Raw genomic sequence first — 21,378 nt, 5'->3', positions numbered from 1 at the left:
AAGTCATTGTTCCCCTTCTCAGTCTCTTAGCTGGAACTTAACAGTTCTATGATGGGCATGTACTACTAACAACCAGCAATCAATCTACTGCTTCTTAGATAGTAGTCTGAGCCAATGACAAGGCTTTGTACTTGGTAGGCCACAAGCCTCCCACAAATTTCACTTTTAAATTTTGCAAGAAATACCTATTTGAATTGACAATCTTTTTTTTTGGGTATCCTAAGTGACAAGTTATTCTTTCATCGGGTTAAGTATAAAAAAATTTATATTAAATTTTAATTATTAATTCACTTGCATTTAATCATTCATCAGGCATGGACCGAAGGTAGTTGCAAGCTCTAAAGCACGGCCACGGGATTTTTGGGAAAAAAATGTGTGTCGGACACGTGTTCAACACGGAAACGTTTCGACACGCGGTTGAGACACGTTAACTAAGAAGACACGATTTTGACCGAATCCGACATGCGGTCAACGTATATGGACACGTTTTGACATTTTTTTGTAAGAAATAAATAAAATTATTATTAAAAAATTTTTAATAAAAATTAAAAAGTAAACAAAAGAGAACCCTCACTACAAAAATTCAAGCATTTTGTGGGGGTCATATTTTCATATTGTGGGGGTCTTTGACCTCCACAAAATACATTTGTGGCATCCTCAATGACCTCCAGTTTTGTCTACGCCACAACATATTTTGTGGGGTCTTTATGTGCAATGCCACAATTTGTTAAAATATTTTCTGAAGGTTCTAAACCCCCACAAATGTTTCAGTTTCTGGAGGTTTAAGACCCCCACAAATTTGTTGAAATTTTTAAAAAAAAAATTTATTTAAAATTTTACGTTTCTTTTAAACCAGGTACATTCAAAAGGATAAAAAAAATTCATTCCAAATATTTGAATACATATCTAAATAGAACTTGGTTTTCAAAGATAAAAAAATCAAAGAGATGTATAAATGATATTAAAAACTAAAAGTTACTAAAAATTGATAACTATTTATGCAGGCCAAAATTTAGAAGTTATCCTGTTTTACAAGTAGCCTCGAACTTATTGAAGATACAATATTATCTTAAATAGTACATCTATAAATCATTAAGAACCTTACTACCATATCCTTATTGTATTAGGCGTAAGATGATCTTTTATTCTGTTAATGTTTTTCAGGCATCAGGGTATATTATCATTTCATCGATCGTGATTGTTCTTTCCATACATAGGATTCCACATTAAATCAAAGCGGCGCATTCATTGTCAAACAGATGTTACTGGAATGTTTGTATATTTATTTATTTATTCTAGCACAAAGACAGTCCAAAGTACTTTTGATCAAGCAAAATTTTGCATATCTTCTTTGCTTATATTTCATTAGAGTAAATGCATAAATAGCTGAAGTGCTGAACAACTTGAATCTTAAAATATGCTTAGAGATGGAGAACAAACCATGAACAATTTCACCAATCTCTGGCAAGTAACATAAATGAAGCAACCAGAAACTTTAAGCAATACCATAATTAGAAATAAAATCAGGCTGGTATAAGTTTGCATTACAGGTAAACACAAACATCAGCCAAAAAAGAGAGAGGAAAATACAAGGTAAATACCACTTCTGACATTGCCATATATACAATGTCCTTTTGGGGCTGGAGGAGCAGCTGGACGGCGACCAACTAATGAATCCAATTTCTTCTCACGTTTAAGATATGACACCCATTTTCCTACCCTGAGCTCCATATTTTCTGGTTTTTTCCTGTGTCATATAAGGGATATGTACTTTTTAAGTTTTAACACAATGTAACTGAGACAGAAAAGAAATGAAACAAAATTCACGTTAAGAAACCACAAACTGAATTTGAAATTGCTAAGTTGCAACGAAAAAATTCTCAGAAGCAATGGAATTATATCAATTTAAGCACCTAGTTGACTCAAAATTTACCGCGAGGCCCATCTTTCATTAAGTTTATTGCTCAATCGTTTCCACCAATCCTCATCTTTCTGCTGCAGCTCAACTTCCTCCATGAGAAGCCTCCGCCGCTCATTCTCCCTATTCTTCTCCCAATTAGAGAGATTTACTGCCAAGAGTGAGGACATGTTTAAAAATCACAGAAACAAACACAAACACATGTTAATTGGCCCAATAAAATGCAAGAATGAATAGAATATCAAATTCCAATTTTAACCTTAAATGCATGTCGTCTAAGTATATGGGGACATTGATGAGAGAGAGAGAGAAAGAGAGAGAGAGAGATGAAGGTGGAGAGGGTGACCTCTTCCTTGTAGAGTTTAAGTAGTTATATACGGAGGTACCATCCAGCAAGTCAAGGTAAGATCCTGGCAGAGGAAGAGAGGGAGGATCATCTCTAAAAGATTGACTTTGTAACAATGCTCCAACAGCACCAGCATAGAAAGGTCCTAACGCTAGGCTTCTCCCTTCACAGAGAACAATTTTGCCCTTGACTTTATTTTTGTCCAACGTACCACCAGAGCAAAACCTGCATTATGGAAAATTTTCATTAAAAAATTAGAGTATTTTAGAATGTTTCAGCTATTGACCAATGATATTTTGGAACACTAAGGACTATCTGTACTTGTACAGCTGTTTGTTTGACCATAATGTTATACTTATACATCTCAAGTTAAATGACATCAGGACTAGTTACCTGGATATAGATCCATCGTAGTCTCCTTTAGTGTGTGGTGCATCTCCACCATAGATTATAGGATACAATTCTCCCTTAAGGTCAAATGAATTTATTGAGATTCCCTAAACATGGAATAAAAAAATTGACATGATCCTGATGTTACAACTTTATATGACGAAAACTTATTTAAGTCAATATTCTTATAGTCCATCAAATCACAAGCCTACTTAGCTTATATTGACTTTCACAAATGAGGCCATGAGGCATGCTCAGGCATAGGATAGAGAAGTTAATTTACCTCAAAAGCTCTGTTGTTACCTAATTCAATCTTGGTAACAAACTTCCTGTCTATGATGCACAAATACCAAAAATTTGTGTTAGCTTAGATCACTTAATATTATTGGTGTTCAGTCATGGCTTCCTTAATTCACATAACCAATTTTTCACAGCTTTACCTTTGGCAACAAAGCATCCATTGTTCTTCCTATCAATCTAGTAAACCTCTCATATTCACCATCATCGCTTTAACCAAGGATTTGACTGGTGATTCTCCTCTAACTTTGCTATGCTTTCCTGACCCACAAACCACTGTGATTTCTGCAGGAATTCCACAATTTGAGTCATTCAACCTTCGTTGCATCTCCTCCAACCAAAGTATCATAATTAAATAGGATGATCCCAAGTGAAATCCATGCAAATCCAATTTTGCCTCCGAAGAACCCCACACCATTACCTCTTCCAAAATCACAGAAGACACTAGTAACTCCCTAACTACCATAGCCTCTCCTCCTTCCAAGCTACCATCAACTCTTCAGTTGACAATGGGAAGTTATTCAACTCCATCATCATCCTCATGATCGTTGGGCAAGAATTTGATACAGAATTGTAGGTTCTGATTAAGAAGGGAACGCCCGAATTCCTCATCCTCTGAAGCCAAGAAACCATTTCCACATGCTTTCCATGAATGCCAAAAGCTGAAAGAACCATGTTGGAACAAACAGTATCAATAACGAACCCACTTTTCTCCATTTGATCCATAACTCTCTGCAAATCTTGAAACAAACCCAATCTTCCATACCCGTAAATAATAGATTTCAACTCAAAAGCCAAAGGATGGGGTGGGGGAATCTCATACTAAACTCACATATAAATAAACAGAGCAATAAAAGACCTTAAAACAAAAATAATCAAAGCTATAAAAAAATACCCGTGTTCATTCAAGCAGTAGATGAGTTTCCCGAATTCCACATTCCGTAACTTTACAAGTGAGTCAAATAAAGCATTGAAGAAAAACATGATTGCGAAGTTTTTAAAATGAAACGAACTCTTCCCATAAGCATCAATCAAACTATTAAGATGGCATTATTTTACAAATAATTGAAACCAAACAACAATAAGTTCACAGCAACTCCAATGCAGTAGAACATATAGTATGTAAAACTCATTTAACAAAAAAGAATTTACATGATGGAGAAGTAATCAATCAAAGAGTCAAATAACAGAAAACTTTGTGCAAGCAATTATAATCAAGAGATTAAAAGGTTGTTTGAATTGGAGTTTCAAGTGAAATGGTTTGCCTGAACCATCAAGTACTTGCAAAATGAGAATGTGAAAATTGAGGACACTGACAGAGCATTAAAATCAGAATCATCGAATTATAGGGTTTAGCTTTTTATGGATTTCGATTGGAATAGACAGAGATCTGGGAATATGAAGTTTACCATGTCGTTTACATAGGTGATGTACCAGGTAGGTTACCTCAATTTTCTTTCACAACTCGATTGCAGCCATGGAGGTGACCTCGCCATTGACGAATCGTATTTGCTTTAGAGAGGAATAGCACCGAGCTCTACGGAAGACGAAGAAGTTTGAAATAATAAGAAAATAAGGAGAGAAAAGAAATAAAGTCATAACGAGTTTCTTATATTTCAAAAATTAGATCCAGGAAAAATAGCAATGTGTCATAAGAAAGTAGCTTTATATAAGTTTTGTGAAACTTTGCCATATTCTATCTGTTGCAGTTAATCGATGGTAGTCAAATGCCAAATGTGGCGTTTCTTGAAAATGCCACAATGTGTGTATTTTTTGGAGGTTTTAATGACCTCCAATAAATAACCTCCACAAATCACACATTTTTTTGTAGTGCCTATCCTATTCCTATCTCGTTCACTGGACGCTGCCTCATCTCTTCTTCGTCGTCGGATCTCTACTTCTCGTCTCTTCTTCCTACGCTCGTCCTCTACATCTCCGGTCTCTTTCGAATAAGAAACCCGGTAAGTCTCTTTCGATTCTCATATGATATTTTGCTGTGATGTTTTGTTGTCGTGAAGTGTGAATGGCTATGGGATGCCATCTATTTTGTTTTATGGGATGCCATCTATTGCTGATACTGTGAAGTGTGAATGGCTATGGTTCTTTCAATTTTCCATTTTCCAATTTAACTATTGTTTTCCTGTCCAATTTTTCGTGTTCACTAGTGTGAAGTGATGTATAACTATGGGGGGATAACATTATTTGGGTTTCTACTTGATCGAGGATTGCTTCATACTCTGATTGCTTTTGAGTTCTCTCTGGTGCTGTGGATTCTGAGTATGGTGGCTGTATAGTCTTAACCAAATAATATAGGTTCATTGTTTTTGAAATTGATTGATTCAATATGATAAATGTGAAAAAATATTGCATTTGTTTGTTTTGAAAATCACCGTGAAAAATTAATGAGTCACAACTCACAATACTCGTTTGTTGGATATGGTGTCTTCTGGCCTTGCATGTTGGATGGAGGATTCCTCTATGGGACTATTGTTGGATATGGCTTCCAATGGTTTTGGAATCACACGTGTTGGATAGACATGGGTGAGCACTTTGCTAGAGCTTGGAGGGAGAACCATTTTGTGCATGGTTCCTCTTACATTAGAACTTTCAAATTCACTGCAACTGCATCCAATTTCATTGTTAAGCAAAAAGTTGTCCAATTGAACAGCAGCAGGTGCATTCCAGTTTTCATTTGTATGGAATTTGTTGCCTTCCTTAGCACAATCTCTTATGCTAACACTGTCATTGGAATTGGTGTTAACATTTTTGTTACTTTGAGCTGCAGAATAGTGAGTGGCCTATTGAATAACGGAAAGGCATTTGAAGCATCTTAGCATTGTTTGGAGCATATGGTTGGGTTGGTGGCTGTGGATTAGGCTGATGGATACCTCCAACATTTGCAAGGAGGTTGTGTTGGACTTTCATCATTGGAGACCCTTACTGAATGGATATTTTCATTTGGTTACCTAGGAGGCCTTGCCCATGGATCAAACTTATGACATGCATCTCGATACCTTGTGTCTTTTGTATTTCTAGAGTTCTGTTATGATCATTTAGGAGGGAGAATATGTCATCGTCTTAGCTTGTATTACATTCTTTCTCTTTTGTGAATGGAATTGATTTGATTAACCCCCTTCTTCTTTTTTTAAATAATTTTTGGGGTAAGGTCTTATTGTTAACTATATTATATATATTAAAAATTTTATTTACTATCAAAACGTGTTCTAACGTGTCGAAATTTAGCAATTTTTAGAATTAACATGTTGGAGTGTCGTGTCATATCTCGTGTCCCGTGTTCGTGTCCGTGCATCATAAGTTGTAAGTATTGACTATCGTTCTTCCTTAAATTTTAATTTTTTGTTATTATATATATAAAATAATATTTATTTATTAATAATAAATTATTAGTATTAATAATTAATCCCTTTTTAAAAAATAGTTGTAATAATTAGTTTATCCTATTATTCTTAATAATACTTATAACCTTGATATTTTTTTTTTGTCTCCCATTATAAAAATTCTAGAGACTGTCACTGCCACTCACATATCTAATAAGTCATAGTCAGTAGATATCAATAAGATAAATGACAAAAGATTAAAAATATAACTTAAATTGGTACGGATGATCCTGATTCCTATTTTGAGATATATATTTGCTCAGATTCTATAAATATGTATGTATTTGGTTTGCACATCATCAAATGCAAGGTGTCATGAGGAGAAAATCCAATTCGTTGTGGGACAAAATATTTCCTTTTAATTAATAAATTAAATTGCCATAATTTGTACAATGGAACTAAACCATTGTTTTGTTCATTTTCACATTTGGCATTAAGTTTGCAGCGGTAAGAGAATGTTGTTAATACAGCTATGGATGGTGATTGTATAGCCATTAGCCATTGTCTGATAGCAATTAATTTTACATGAGTGGTGTGAGTTAAAAAGAACTTAGAATAGCAACCTCAAAAAGTTGATTTAGTTGTGAATGAGCATGTGAATGTGTAGATAAGTATATGTTCATAGATTTGAATCTAATTATGCCAATTATTTACCAAGACCAATTGGCTATGAGTAACACTCTTGTAAATTGTTTGATCTAACATGAATGATTAACCTTTAACTAAATCAGAAAAATGAATTAGACAAAATAGGTAAAATTGGGCACAGAGACTACTGCCATAAGAAAAGAAAAGGACACTGTATCTGTTAATGAACAGGTGTGACTTTAGTATCCAAGAAATCTTTGGAATATAGAAGAGTTAGATTCAACGTGTTGCACGAAATTGACCGGGCTTGTAAAAAAGGCTATGCGATTGGCAAGAAAGTAAGTATACAAAGACAACTATATTAATTATGAGAAAAATGTTTCTGTAGTTAATGCAGATAAATTATCTGCATTTATTTTTAAAACAATGTCGTTTTGGTATTGAAATCTTAAAAAATTATAAATATAAAGACTATTATAATCCTGAAATAAATTAAAATTACAAAAATATCATGATTTCTGCTCAAAACGACATCATATTGAGCTTACTGTAGATAACTTATCTGCAGTAAGGACAGAAAAAGCGAACCCATTAATTATTCCAAAAAAAAAAACTTTTTTTTGGAAATATATAAATTATTTTCACAATTTTAATTCAGGAGTGGTATAAACCAAATTAAATACCTCTCCAATAATACTTCTCCAAGGATTGAACTTTCTTCGTACAACCAACTTTTTTTTTTTTTAGTAATTCGTACAACCATTTTTAATCACTACAACCGACACCCATTGAGTTTATTCCAATATCTTTTCATGTATAGTTTTAGGAAAATCATGTTGCATGAGATAATTATCTCATGTAACAGAGATAAAGTAGTGGTGTTCATATTATTATTATTTTTTATACAAATGGTGGATCTTACTATCTTGTCTTTGTTGTATGAGATAATTATCTCATGCAACATGAGATTAATAAATTTCATAGTTTTATACACTAAAAGGTTGTAACGGTGTGTTTGGTTTGAGGATTTTGATGAATTTGATAGGCAAATGAGAAGTGGGTTTGTAAGATCACCATGTTTGGTTTAATGGGTTTCCCAATTTGCCTACATAAAGCTTATTGCCAGCAACTTATGGTTGCACGTCTATTGGGAGGAAATAGCCGGCTAACATGTTCCCACCTGACATGTGGTATTGTCCATTATCTACATAAATGGGATTATCGTGTAATAGCTTTCTGACGAACGTACCCCCTGATTGTGTTATATTTGTACAAAATAGGGTTATTTTTGTAATTATAACTTTTTTTTCATCTATATTTTATCTACACCCAAATATAAACTTTATAAAAGTTACCTGATTTTCCCAACCAAATTTTTTCCAACCAAACAATTTTTTTTACATTTTTCTACCAAACATAATCCTCCAACCATTTCTCTATGCATAACATTTCCGTATTATTCATAAAATTTCTCCTGAACCAAACGCCCCCTGAATACTTTGCACATGGGCTACTCACGCTTGGAAATTGACATTTTGATTGTAAGTACTTATTAAGGTTTGTGATATGTTGTAATCCAAAAGATAATAATTTATTTTTCTCCTAAATAATAACTTATTATGACATTTTTAATAATATTTAAAAAGATAACTTATTATGGCATAAATAGCCATTAAAGCACCTGCAGGCTGCAGCAATGTTTGAATTCCTTTTCACTATATGGGCTTGCTTCCTTTCTCTAATTAATATTCTTAATTTGGAAGTTCAAGTCCCATATTTAAATTTTTATCCATTTCAAGCGGTGGAAATAAATTTACAAACATAGTTTCATTTATTTTAATTGATTAAATTCTATCATTTATAAGCAAATCAGTTCATAACCATAAAAAATGTAATCATAAAACCATGCAATATTAATATCAAAATATAATAAGGTTTAGTTAAAAGAGTTAAAACGAATTCACTCATACATTTTATCAAGTTTATATATGATAAACTTTTTACGTGGTAATAAGCTATATATTAATTTGAAGAATCATCCGTTTACAACTCTCTAATTTTTACAAATTACACTAAGTATGACCGGTCATACACTCTTAATTGAAGTATGACCGGTCATACTTAATGTAGTTTGTAAACAAAAAATTTGTAAATATAATCTTTTCCTATTAGTGTAACAGTTATAAAGGTGGTAGACTTTTTTCATGGTAAGTATATCCTGCCCTTAGTTTATGGGGAAGGATATACTTACTACCAAAAATGTTTACAACCTTTACAAACAATCTAATCACCTTGATTTTCGTCAATCTAACAGTTATAATTTATTGAAGATTAATAATTAATTAATAAATGTGATCCAATAATTTTCAATAAATTATAACCGTTAGATTGACGGAAATCAACGGTGATTAAATTGATTGTAAAAGTGATAAATTTTTTTGGTGGTAAGTATATCCTGCCCCTTAGTTTATTTAAATAATTTTAAAATAAATATCTACATGTTATGAAATTCAATCCATGCATATGTTACGACAAGCCAAGAATCCAAGTTCATTGTAATAAAGTTCTAAATTTGTACATATTTCCTGAAGACTTTTTTTTTTTTTTTATAATCACAGTTCACTTTAATTTATTTTAGATTCTAATCGTGTAAAGTGTAAACACGCTCACTTTTCTTAATTCTTTAAAACTTTAAAATAAAATAAAAAGGAAAGCAGAGTTCCAAAAAAAAGAAAAGAAAAAAACTTGAAATGTACAATGTTACCACATCATTCTCTACTATTTTATTAGGGTTTTATTTTTTTCATTTGACAAGAAAAACACTAACAATGAAGAAGAAAAAGGGGTAACTAGGTACTTCACCCACAAAAACCAAATAAAGATAAATTCGAATATTTCTTTTTACATAAGGGTAAATTTGATTTTATTCTTAGTTCATAGTACAGTTGGGCAGAAATTAAAAAGGTAACCAAAGGATACGATGTCAGTGATGACAAAATGAGGAAAAACTCCTACATACTTTCTCATTACATATAAACAGTACTGAATATTTTTCTTCATATACAAAAGAATTTCACTGAAAGTCTGGTTCTTGAAAATGGAAATGGCCACCAGTCAAATGCATTTCAAATAATATTCAAAGCTGTGTATGAACATGAATAATATTCAAGCTTCATGACCTCAATTTGGATTCTCCCTTTCAATGGCCCGGATTCGCTCCCACTTTCTCAGTGTGTTCATGTCCAACTGTGTGAGATTTTAAAACTTTCAAAAAGTGTTTGTGTTGTACCAATGAGACAAGACAACATCAACTTTACTAGTACACGAAGTTTCACAAGAAAATAAAATTATTAATCTGTATGTTGTCGGAAAAAATCATTTTTTGTTACATGGGTAAATCCGGTTTATATTGGATGGAAGAATTAGATTTGTAATCATTGAATGTTACTCGTATTATTAGAAAGTTTTTTTTTTTAAGTCTAACACTAAAAAATTTATAAAACTAAAACCTATAAAAAAAAAATTGCTTAAATTTCCTGAAATAAAAAGCCTCTTTTTTTGTTTTGGTGTCCCGCTCATTAATGTGAGGACTAAGGATGTTAACGGACCAAGCCGAGCCGAACTTTGGTCTTAAAAAATTAAGTTTGTGTTTAAATGTGTCAACTTGACCAAGCCTATTACTTATTATAAATATAATTATGGCATGTGGTCTGACTTAATTACAAAAAATAAAAGCCTGATTTAGCCTGTTTTAAAAAAATAAAACAACAAAAATTTATCCAAACAGAAAATACAACGATCAATAATACTAGTAATTCCATAAATATTTATAAATTCAATGTATATCCAAACAATATAATATAGAACACAACCATTCAAAAAGTATGTTTAACCAATAAAATGTGGTGAAATGGATTGAGGAGAGAGAGAGCTATTACAAGTAGTATAAAAAATATAAAATAAAAAATAATAATATACTAGGCCGGCCTGAGAGGCTCTAAGGCCGAGCTTTTGAATTGGAGGCTGACGCCTTTTTATTAAATGAGCTTTTATACAAGTTCAAGCCAGGTGCCAACAATCAATTTTAGACATATAAACTCAGGCCTTCACGAGCCGAGCCAAAAGCCCTTGAAAGGCCCCTGATTCGTTTAGCACCCCTAGTGAGGACCTTTATTAGCTGGATATCATTGTCTAACTTCACCTATATTTTTATATAAAAAAATCAATAATCTCGACTACTGAGAGCGGGATGATGGAAACCTTTGTACAAAACCTCATCCTTGCAAATTGTAAAGAAAGTTTTTCTCGAATTTGAACACGTAAACTAAACAAACAAAAAAACTCTTAACTCCAACACCAAAATAAAAAAGGGAAAGAGAGTTGAATTTTTTTTTAATACAATGGTGGCACTAAGATTCAAACTTATGACCTCATGCAAACTATCCAAACTCGTCATTACTAAACCAATCATGGTGGCTTAAGTGTTGGGAAATAAATCCAGATCGATATTAAAAACAATATGGCAAGATTTATTCCTACGCAACAAAACATCACTTGATTATTTCTTCCATTAAAATATAGCATAAACTGGCCACATAAAAGTATAATATTAAAATCACAAACACCCAATTTAATGTGGTTTACCCAAAATCGAGCTACGTCCGCAGAGATATCAAATCCACTACAAGAAATTAGAGAATACACAATATACAACACTCAGATTATCTCAAACCTGAGTACCCCATATATACATCCTCTCACCATTCTTATACAAGAGATTTCTTCGGAGATCAAAGTCCACTATAAGAAGTTACAGAGTACACAATATATAACACTGGGATCATAACAAACCCGATATCCCAATATACATATGCTCACCATTTCTTATACACCCAGATTTTCCAACTCCGTCTCTTTTTCTCTCACAAACTCCCTCTCTTTCTCAAGTAGAATATCTTTCTTCTCTCTTCTTATAAAAGGTTCATGACCCTAGTATTAATTAAGAGTGAGTTACAAAGCAACCTTTCAATTTTTCAAGAAGAGCATCTCATTTTCTAGATTCCAAATGATTTAATTATAAACAGTGTCAATTAATCTCCACTAGCAACAATTCACGCAAGAGTTCAATGCCAATTTTACTTTTGATTCCAACACTAACAATCTCACACTTAGAGTCAAAAGAAAAATTCTTCTACTTTCTATGCACATCTTATTCAGTCAATACTCCGCTCCCACTGAATCAAAGAGCTTCCACTTGACCATATTATGCAGAGAAAAAAAAAGAGAACATTGGTCTAAAATGCCAACTACACATAACTCAATCAAAAGTCGTCATCTGATTTAAAAACAACCAATACACATGTATAGCTTCAAACCCGCTGATTTAGTAATCAACGCCAGCAAGGAATCTCGAACCAACCTCTTAGTCTCGCCATCATTTACACCCAAAAGCTGATTATTCTCATCTCTGCACCAATTGCAAAAGAGACTCTATGCGAGCACTCGCCATTGTACCCGACTTTTAATTTTTCTTCTTCAAGATTTAGGGAATATATGACCATACTCCCATCTAAACGATAATTTCTACACTTCATTTTACCAAAAAACAAGCACATAACAACAACTCGTCCAAACGAGAAGAAATGCAATCACCTTTGGAGATTACGAGAAAATCTTCATCAATTTGTCCATAACATTGTGTCCTTTTTCCACTGGTTTGGGATTCATAACAGCCCCTACAAGCTATCCTTCTTCTTCCCTCGACAACCAATGCTTTTTCATAATTTTTACTATGTTGCCATCAAACCTTTCCATCTTGAATTATGAGCTCATACTTTCTGCCATTTGAACAAGAACAAGAAATACCAAAGCCAATCAAGCTCTGATACTAGTTGTTAGGAAATAAATCCATACCGATATTAAAAACAATTTTGCAAGATTTATTCCTATCCAGCGGAAACATCACTTGATTTTTTCTTCCATTAAAATATAACAGAAATTGACAACATAAAAGTATAAATAAAATCGGAAGCACATAATTTAACTTGCTTCACCCAAAATCAAGCTATGTCCACCAGAAATATCAAATCCACTATGAGAAGTTACAGAGTACACAATATACGATACTCGGATTATTCCAAACCCAAGAACTCTGTATACACCCTCTCACCATTTCTTATACACATGGACTTTCCAACTCCATCTCTCTCTCTCTCTCAAGTACAATATCTTGTTTCTCTCTTCTTATATAAGGTTCATGACCTCTAATATCAATTAAGAGTGAATTACAAAGCAACCTTTCAATTTTTCAAGAAGAACATCTCATTTTTCCATGCTTGGAGATTCCAAATGATTTAATTATAAATAGTGTCAATTAATCTCCACTAGCACCAATCCACACAAGAGTTTAATTTCAATTTTACTTTTGATTCCAACACTAACCTTAAGGCAGTTGAATTTTTATGTAGACATAAACTTTACCCAAAAAAGAGTTTTTATCCTCTCTTCCCACCGATATCAGACAGCACAATTTTGAGTCGGCACACTGCACACATAAGTTTTTAGAATAACTTGGACACATATTTGAAGTCATGGTGATGAATATAGTTTTCACCTTTCAATGTATTATAAGGAACAAATAATTAAAACTTTTAATTTGAACAATAGATTACGAAATGGGAGTGGATCCTCTCGTGTGAAAAAGTGGTCATGTTACTTGATCACAACCACTCATTGATGATGAGATAAGAGAGAGAAAAGTGTATAATTTTTAAATGAATGGTTGTGATCAAATAAAATGACCACTTTTGCACATGAGAGGATCCACTCCCTTGCGAAATACACAAATGCATTCACATGTATATCTCATCCCAGATGTATGTACATGGCCTAGGTAGCTTATGGGTTAGCTAGATTTATCATCTTATAAGCCATGGTTTCAAATTAAAGTAGGAGAAAAAGGAGGGTAAATGAATATATTAAGGAAATTCAATGAAAGAGAACTCTATGATATATCAGATGCTGCTACGGATTGAAAGATCTCATCAACCCACAAAAGAGATAAAGGAAACACAAAAAAGGAGGGGGTTGCATGGAGCAGCATGGCTAGCTATTGGGGGAGAAAAAGAACTATATTCAAGCAAAAGATAACTTTTTCTATTGCTTCTGCTTTATAATGCTGAAACATAGCAACATGCATAGGAAGGATGCATGATTGGCTTTCATTTTAAACCTATTCACACCCTTTTATTTTTTATTTTATTTTTTTGGTTTAGGGACTTGGAAGCTGAAGAAAGAAACACTAGAATATAACTAGGTATGAAAATAGAATGAAAGGGTCTCATTCATTTTGCAATGAGTCAAGTGGAAAAGGATGCTGGTATAAAATAGGAATGCTTCACGAGTGTGTCAGAAATCTTAGGACAATGAGGTATCTTCTGTTTTTTTATTTTTAGGACACGTCGCTCCAGAAAGTTATGGGAGACATATGGAGATATATATTTCATTGTTGGGGAGTCCCTTTATCTTTCTCTACCTTTTTGCTTCTTGAGTTCTCCAATCTTTTTTCTTAATCTTGAGTTCCCCATTGGAGAAGTGGAAATTTCTTACTTTTCTTCTCTTTTTCTTGCAACTTTTTAATTGCTTTTTCTTTCTTGGAAAATACTATTCATTTATCTATATATACTTATTAATAATTTATTCCTTCTTTTTATCTATTTTTTTGAAAAAAATTGATAAACTAGTTATTTTCTTTAAAAAATATTAAACCAAGCATGCACTTAGATTATTAAAAATTATTTTGATCAATTTAATAATTCAAATTTAAATTTTCCATATTTTAGTCTCTCTCTTTTATTTTCAAATAATAAAGGTGAATAATATACATATTTATTGTTTTAGAAATTAAATAAGACTATACATGATTATAAATGAGTCATACTCAAAATTTTAAATTTTATTGAGAGAACCTTCCAAAAATAATAGTTTTAACAAAAAGACTATATGATAAAATTAATTAATAAAATTCTATTTCTTATCTTTTCGGGATCTGATTCTATCAAAGGCAGGTTGCCCCTTCTATCTGATTTTGGCTCACTTTCTTAGTTTTTTTTTTAATAAAGCATAGGTATTCTTTACAGGTGGTAATTATGTTCGGAACGAGTTCAGAATTAAGGTTTTAAAGTTTAAATCCCTCCTAAAAATAGTAGTGAAGGATTAAATTTATACTCTCACTCCCACATGCTCAGTTTTCATATGTCAACTGAACTACTATCTTTTAATATTTTGTTAGTATTATAATTGTAAAATATGTCTCCCGTATCCTAGATGTGGATATAATTCACCCACCAAAAGAAATAAAATTAAAAATTAAAAAGCTTTTATTTTAATAAGATTTTTAATTTTTCTTGAATCAACCTTCTCAGCTTTTACGAAAGAATGCTATTAAATATCTAAACTTAGTTTCTATTTTTCTTCCAATCGTTTGCCTGAAGATCTAAGGGGGCATTTGGTAGAATTTTTTGTTGTAGATCTCAGGCAACTTCCATCGCACTGATATTCTCTCTTGACCATGTTTGGTACAAGAGCCAAAAAAATATAATCAGGCAAATTCTTTGTCCAGCATTTTGGTTTTTTTTGCAAAATTTGAAGAAATTTACTATTACAGAAAATCACTTGTGATGTGGTATTTTGGGGTTTGCTAGGAAATAGAGAAAAGAAACGTAAAATGGAGACAAAAATGACTCTGAGATGTACTGTTGTCATCCGTCTCTTTTCTTTTTTTGAGATTCAAAAATTAAAGGGGTTGTTTTTATAATTTCAATATTTTACCTTCAACCAAATATAAACTTAGAAAACTTAATTAATTTTTTCAGTAATATTTTATCTTACCAAACAACTTTTTTTCAACTTTACCAGTAAATTTACTTTCCTACCATTTCCCAAATAATTATATTTACCTTATTAAGAGAATTTTCTCCTCTACTAAATATCACCTAAAGAAAAAAAAATAACACAATAGAATCATATAATCTGTTAACTACTCCCATGTCAAGCCCTGCCGCTTGTACGGGCCACGTCAATTCCTTTAAAACAATTTTATCTCGTTCACACATAAAAATTGGGTGGAACCTATTTTTTTTTTTTTTCTTTAATAGGTTCCACATACATTTTTATATGTTGCATTAAACAAAATTATGTCATGCAACATAACAAATATATTTTCCGCTATAATTATTTATAATTATTTCATTTTAATGAAAGGGTTAATATTTCTCATATTATAGAAAATAAATTTTATCTACTACACATACATACATAAAAATATGTGGGGTTAATGTGGGCTCATGTAAAGAGAAAGAGAAAATGTGGATCTCATAACCATAGACTTTTATGTGTGCGTAGGAGATAAATTTATCTACTGATAAAACCGGTTATCTGAATATAATATAATTTCCTTAACTTTGGTTGTTCTTGTTTGCCATTCCCTGCATGTTCCGTGGACATGTTTTTTTGTCATGTTACGCAGTTTTTCACGAGGGCTTGACAGAGTTATTTTCGGTTTCATTTCATTTCTTTTTCTTTTTGTTATGTCTCTTTTTTCCATCCTTTGTACGAAGGCCAATAATAAAACTACATAGTACATTGCTCATTCACATTGACATTGTTTCCTTTTCTTCTTCTTTATTACATCTTCTCTCTATTCTTATTTCTTTTGGAGGATCTCAAAGAATGCATTATTTAACAACTATATCTTTTCCGCGAAATGGAAGAAAAAAGGCCTAAATTTGTGAGCTGCAAATGCAAAGCTTCATGACCCCTTTTCCTTTTTGTCTCAAAAACCATGACTGAACTTTTGTAGTTTTCACTATTTCAAGACCCTTTTTTTCTTTCAGTGGCAGCATCATTTGCAGTGTTCCTTCTCACTGAGCCAATGGGGAGAGCCACAAGGTGGTTGAAGAACTTGTTTGGTACAAAAAGAGACAGAGAACACAAACAAAATTCAAACTCTGGAGACCCCAAATGGCTTCCTCCTCCTCCTTCTTCTTCTGCTCCTCATTCTGAGAGTAATTCCAAAGTTTTATGTCACAATCCAACAACTATTCCACCTAACATTTCTCCAGCAGAAGCTTCTTGGTTACAATCTTTCCACACAGAAACAGAGAAGGAACAGAACAAGCATGCTATTGCTGTTGCCGCCGCCACCGCAGCAGCGGCTGATGCCGCCGTGGCTGCTGCACATGCTGCGGTGGCTGTGGTTAGGCTCACCAGCCGTGGCAGAAGCACCACCATGTTTGGTGGTGGACATGAGATGTGTGCTGCTACTATCAAGATTCAAACAGTATTTAGAGGATACCTTGTAAGTTTTCCTTTGCTTCTTATTAAGCCCAAAATACATAATCAAAAGTTTTGTACAAGTTTTTAACTTCAGTGGTAACATGTTCATAGATTTGGAATTTTGCTCTAGTCTTTTTTTCTGCTTGCACTTTGGAATATCAAAAATTGACATGAGTTTTTTTTTTTTTTTGGATTGTGAATACTGAATAGGCAAGAAAGGCACTGAGAGCCTTAAAAGGATTGGTTAAGTTACAGGCACTTGTCAGAGGGTATTTAGTGAGGAAGCAAGCAACAGCAACACTGCATAGTATGCAGGCTCTTATTAGAGCTCAAGCTACAGTTCGGTCTCAGAAATCTCGCAGGTTCATGAGCACAAAGAATGAACCTTACAGATTCCAAAACCAAGCAAGAAGATCCATGGTATTGATACATATTATCTATTGTAGCTAGAATTCACTTTTTTTTTTTTTTTTGAGTAAACCCAAGGGTATCCCCACCCCACATAGGATGGGACTAATCCCCTTTCGCGGATTGAGAGGGCAAGGAGTTCTCCGCTATCCACAAAGTGTGTTTAACAGGAGTCGAACTCAAGCCCTTTAGACTCACAGTCCGAAACCTTTGGAGTTAGCAACAAACCAACTAAGCCACACTTTGCAGGTCTAGAATTCACATTTATGTGCAACAAATTAACATGTCCACTTGCTTGGTTGGTGGCTACTTTTTGTCCTAATTGTTGTCATTAAAATTCTTTGCAGGAGAGATTTGATGACACTAGGAGTGAGTACACAGCTCCAATACACAGTAGAAGGCTCTCATCTTCTTTTGATGGCACAATTAACTACAACAACAATGGTGTTTATGAAAGCCCCAAAATAGTGGAAGTGGACACTGGAAGGCCTAAGTCAAGGTCTCGCAGGACCAACACCTCAATATCAGATTTTGGTGATGACCCATCATTTCAGACACTTTCTTCTGCTCTTCCAATTCCATGTAGGAACCCATCTCGTTTATCCACACCAGACCAAAGGAATTTGCATGAGTTTGATTGGGGGTTAACAGGTGAAGAATGCAGATTCTCTACAGCACAAAGCACTCCACGTTGTAGTTGTGGGTCAGTTGCACCTATGACACCAAAGAGTGTATGCACTGAAAATATATTCCTCAGGCAATATGGGAATTTTCCAAATTACATGGCTAGCACTCAGTCTTTCAAGGCTAAATTGAGGTCTCATAGTGCTCCAAAGCAACGGCCAGAACCAGGTCCAAAGAGGAGGCTTTCCCTCAATGAAATGTTGGAGTCTAGGAATAGTTTGAGTGGGGTTAGAATGCAAAGGTCTTGCTCACAGGTTCAAGAAGCCATTAGTTTCAAGAATGCTGTGATGGGTAAGCTTCACAAGTCCACAGAATCTGCTAGGGAGACAGATAGAAAGTGCTTCCACCAGAGAGGGTGGTGACTGGTGCAACTTAAGATAGATTCATAATCATAGTTAGATCTCTTTTGCTTTTCACACTGTTAGTAGACTCTCTATTTCTGCTCCCCAAGATTTGCAATTTGGAGGTACAAAGTGGGTGGGAAACAATTGAGTGTGTAGACAAATTAGAAGGAGAAAAAATGACAAGTTCCTCATTGTTTTGTAAGAAGTTTGGCCATGGAATTTTCTTATGTTGTCATTATAATCAAATGCAAGAGTAATTAATTTGCCTGTGAACTCCCTACATGATTTCTTTTTCTTTTTTTATTTGGTAGCTGAGCTTGTTTTGCTAGTGATAATGAAACCTAAATTCAGCTGAAGTAGGCCAGTAGCTGATAAAAACAATTCCAAAACGAGATTCACAAAAAGTAAAATACTGTAAACAACTTGCCTATAAGAAAAAGAGGAGGATATGAAAGAGAGTTTTTACAAGAGTTATGTTACAACATGGTTCAAACTATACTTTTGTTGTTCTATGGAGGGTCCAACTTTTTTTTTTTTTCAGGCAGACAATTTTGTCAGCCACTCTCATAAAAAAAGAAGTGAGTCCCACAAAAGAAAAATGGATCACACAAAAAATGAGTCAATTAAAAAATTACATTTATTTTATCAGTAAGATAGTGTGCTGCAGATAAAAAATTTATGTTTTTCTTTAATATGTATAAAAAAAGGGTTTCGATTTTCTCAAGTGTTAGGACAAATTTTTTTCATGCTGTAGACATATTTATGTGGGATCCACATCTATTAAAAAAGGGCCGACCCAGTTCAAATACCCACTTCGTGAGTGTCTGGGGAAGGGAATACTCTAGGCAGTCTTTCCCCTGCCTTTTGCAGAGAGGCTGATTCGAACCCGCGACCTGACACACCACGGCAAGCAAGCTTACCGCTGAGCCAAGCCGGCCCTTTTGATCCACATCTATTAAAAAAAAAATATTGCATAAAAATCAAATGGTCACTAATAGAAAAAAAACAAGTCTCCCACGACATCACATAATGTTTTTCCATACAAAAAAAAAAAGGCAATTTTTATGGCCTTTGACATGTGTAAGCTAAGGTTTAATACTATTTATTTTATTTTATATTTTTTGTCTAAAGGCTTAATACAGTTCATTGTGTGTGAGATGTGTAGTCAAAAAGTGTACTCATGTAACTCTTAAAAGTGAAACAACATCATTATGTCATGTAAGACTTTTGGGTTATCAAGTAAATTTTGTTGTCAAATCATTGAGAGCAAAGCAAAGCTACATTGATTGTGTTCTAAGCATTGGAGTCACGAAAAAATCAGTTATTAAGCTCAGCCTTTTCAATTCGCATATAATAGTTAGCAATTAATGATTGAAGATTTGATTGAATGTGATGGGAATATTTAATGTCAAAGGACACAGTCCTCTGGCTCATTCTGCTATGAACAGTTTTTTATTGTTTTGAATTTTGAATGGAATATGAGACAAGAAGGGTTGTGTATTTTTAATTGCTTGTTGATGCTTGCCCCTTTGATGGTTTCAAAAATTGTGCATCTGTTTGTATGTTTTTTTTTTTTATCTTTTATTAACCTTCGGCTAACTGGGGTCTAATCAAATTTGATTTAGGCTGTGACGTTTAAAATTGATTAATTGTAGGCTGTAGCAGAAATTTAAGATGCATTCATAAACAACATTTTGGATGATACTATGTATCTTTTGTTCATAATCTGAATTTACAGACTGTCAAAGAGCTAATCTTTTTATTTATTTATTTATTCATTCATTCATTTATGAATCCTTTGATTTCTTTATAAGATTGAGATTTTTATTTATTTATTTTTTAAAACTTATAAGATTGAGACTTGACGTATCGTGTTTTGTATTCTCTGTCACACACGTCCAGTTAAGTACACGTCTGAATAACACCTCGAAATTGTATTCTGAAACTGAAACTTCTTTTACCACTGTTGAAAGTAACCCCTGGAGGCTTGGACCAAATTCTTGTAGGCTAATAGCAATTTTTTGTGCGTTTGTTTTTAATAATTTTATACTAGGTTTATTGTTTATCCGGATAGGTTCTTTTATTTTTATTCATTTTTTACATATATTACTTACTTATTTTTAATATTATTGGATCAAAATATCAAGAGGAGAGAAAAAGAATGAGATTATGATCCAGTGATATTAAAGTTGCGTAAGTAAGGTATACAAGAAAAAAATATATTGATAAAATATCTCATCCTATTATTTCTCATGTTATAAGAAATAAATTTATTTTCTATAAAAATATATAGAATTCATATTTTTTTTCTTTTTCCTCTCTTCTCCTTACATGGATCCATGTGGATCCCACACACTTTTAGGGACTGTTTGGTAGGAGTCATTTTTTTAAAATGCCAGGAAACTGAATTTGGGATTTGTATTTATCCATGTTTGGTAGGAGTTTTCACAAAATTTTCTCTGACATCTAATTTGTCCAAGATTTTCATCTATGTAGAAATTATGCTGAAATTTCCCTTCCTAGAATACCAAAATACCACCAAAGAGGTGGTATTTTTGGAATACCGGATGATGAAATTTCCACACCAAAATATTCGTACAAATTTACCCTTCCCTGATGCAAGCATCTGGATGACAGAGCTATTTGTCAGTAACATATGTGAATATGCCT

General features: G+C 33.2%; 2 protein-coding genes and 1 long non-coding RNA gene across 3 annotated transcripts; 1 reads left to right on the top strand and 2 right to left on the bottom strand.

The window, feature by feature from the left end:
- Positions 1 to 1,423: 1,423 nt before the first annotated feature.
- On the bottom strand, positions 1,424 to 2,831 carry LOC133313875 (uncharacterized). The gene is made up of 4 exons (XR_009751864.1): positions 2,658 to 2,831; positions 2,265 to 2,489; positions 1,914 to 2,069; positions 1,424 to 1,747 (listed from the first exon to the last, which is right to left on the bottom strand). It is a non-coding gene; the product is annotated as an uncharacterized LOC133313875 (long non-coding RNA).
- A 219-nt stretch (positions 2,832 to 3,050) lies between these two features.
- On the bottom strand, positions 3,051 to 3,935 carry LOC133313880 (pentatricopeptide repeat-containing protein At2g17033-like). Its single transcript, XM_061515293.1, is given in 4 exon segments — positions 3,051 to 3,132; positions 3,134 to 3,443; positions 3,446 to 3,773; positions 3,903 to 3,935. Coding segments are annotated over 4 exon segments (753 nt in total).
- Positions 3,936 to 16,868: 12,933 nt separating this feature from the next.
- Positions 16,869 to 18,726, top strand: LOC133313878 (protein IQ-domain 26-like). The gene is made up of 3 exons (XM_061515292.1): positions 16,869 to 17,294; positions 17,483 to 17,692; positions 18,028 to 18,726. The coding sequence occupies exons 1-3, from the start codon at positions 16,869 to 16,871 to the stop codon at positions 18,724 to 18,726; spliced, it is 1,335 nt and encodes a 444-aa protein (XP_061371276.1).
- The last annotated feature ends 2,652 nt before the right edge of the window (positions 18,727 to 21,378 follow it).

This window comes from Gastrolobium bilobum, unplaced genomic scaffold (genome assembly GCF_033153095.1).
Source record: "Gastrolobium bilobum isolate Gb01-03AN ecotype WA unplaced genomic scaffold, APGP_CSIRO_Gbil_v1 utg17977, whole genome shotgun sequence".
Taxonomy (NCBI): domain Eukaryota; kingdom Viridiplantae; phylum Streptophyta; class Magnoliopsida; order Fabales; family Fabaceae; genus Gastrolobium; species Gastrolobium bilobum.
The sequence above is the reverse complement of the archived record's forward strand: the minus strand, read 5'-3'. Positions and strand labels throughout refer to the sequence as shown.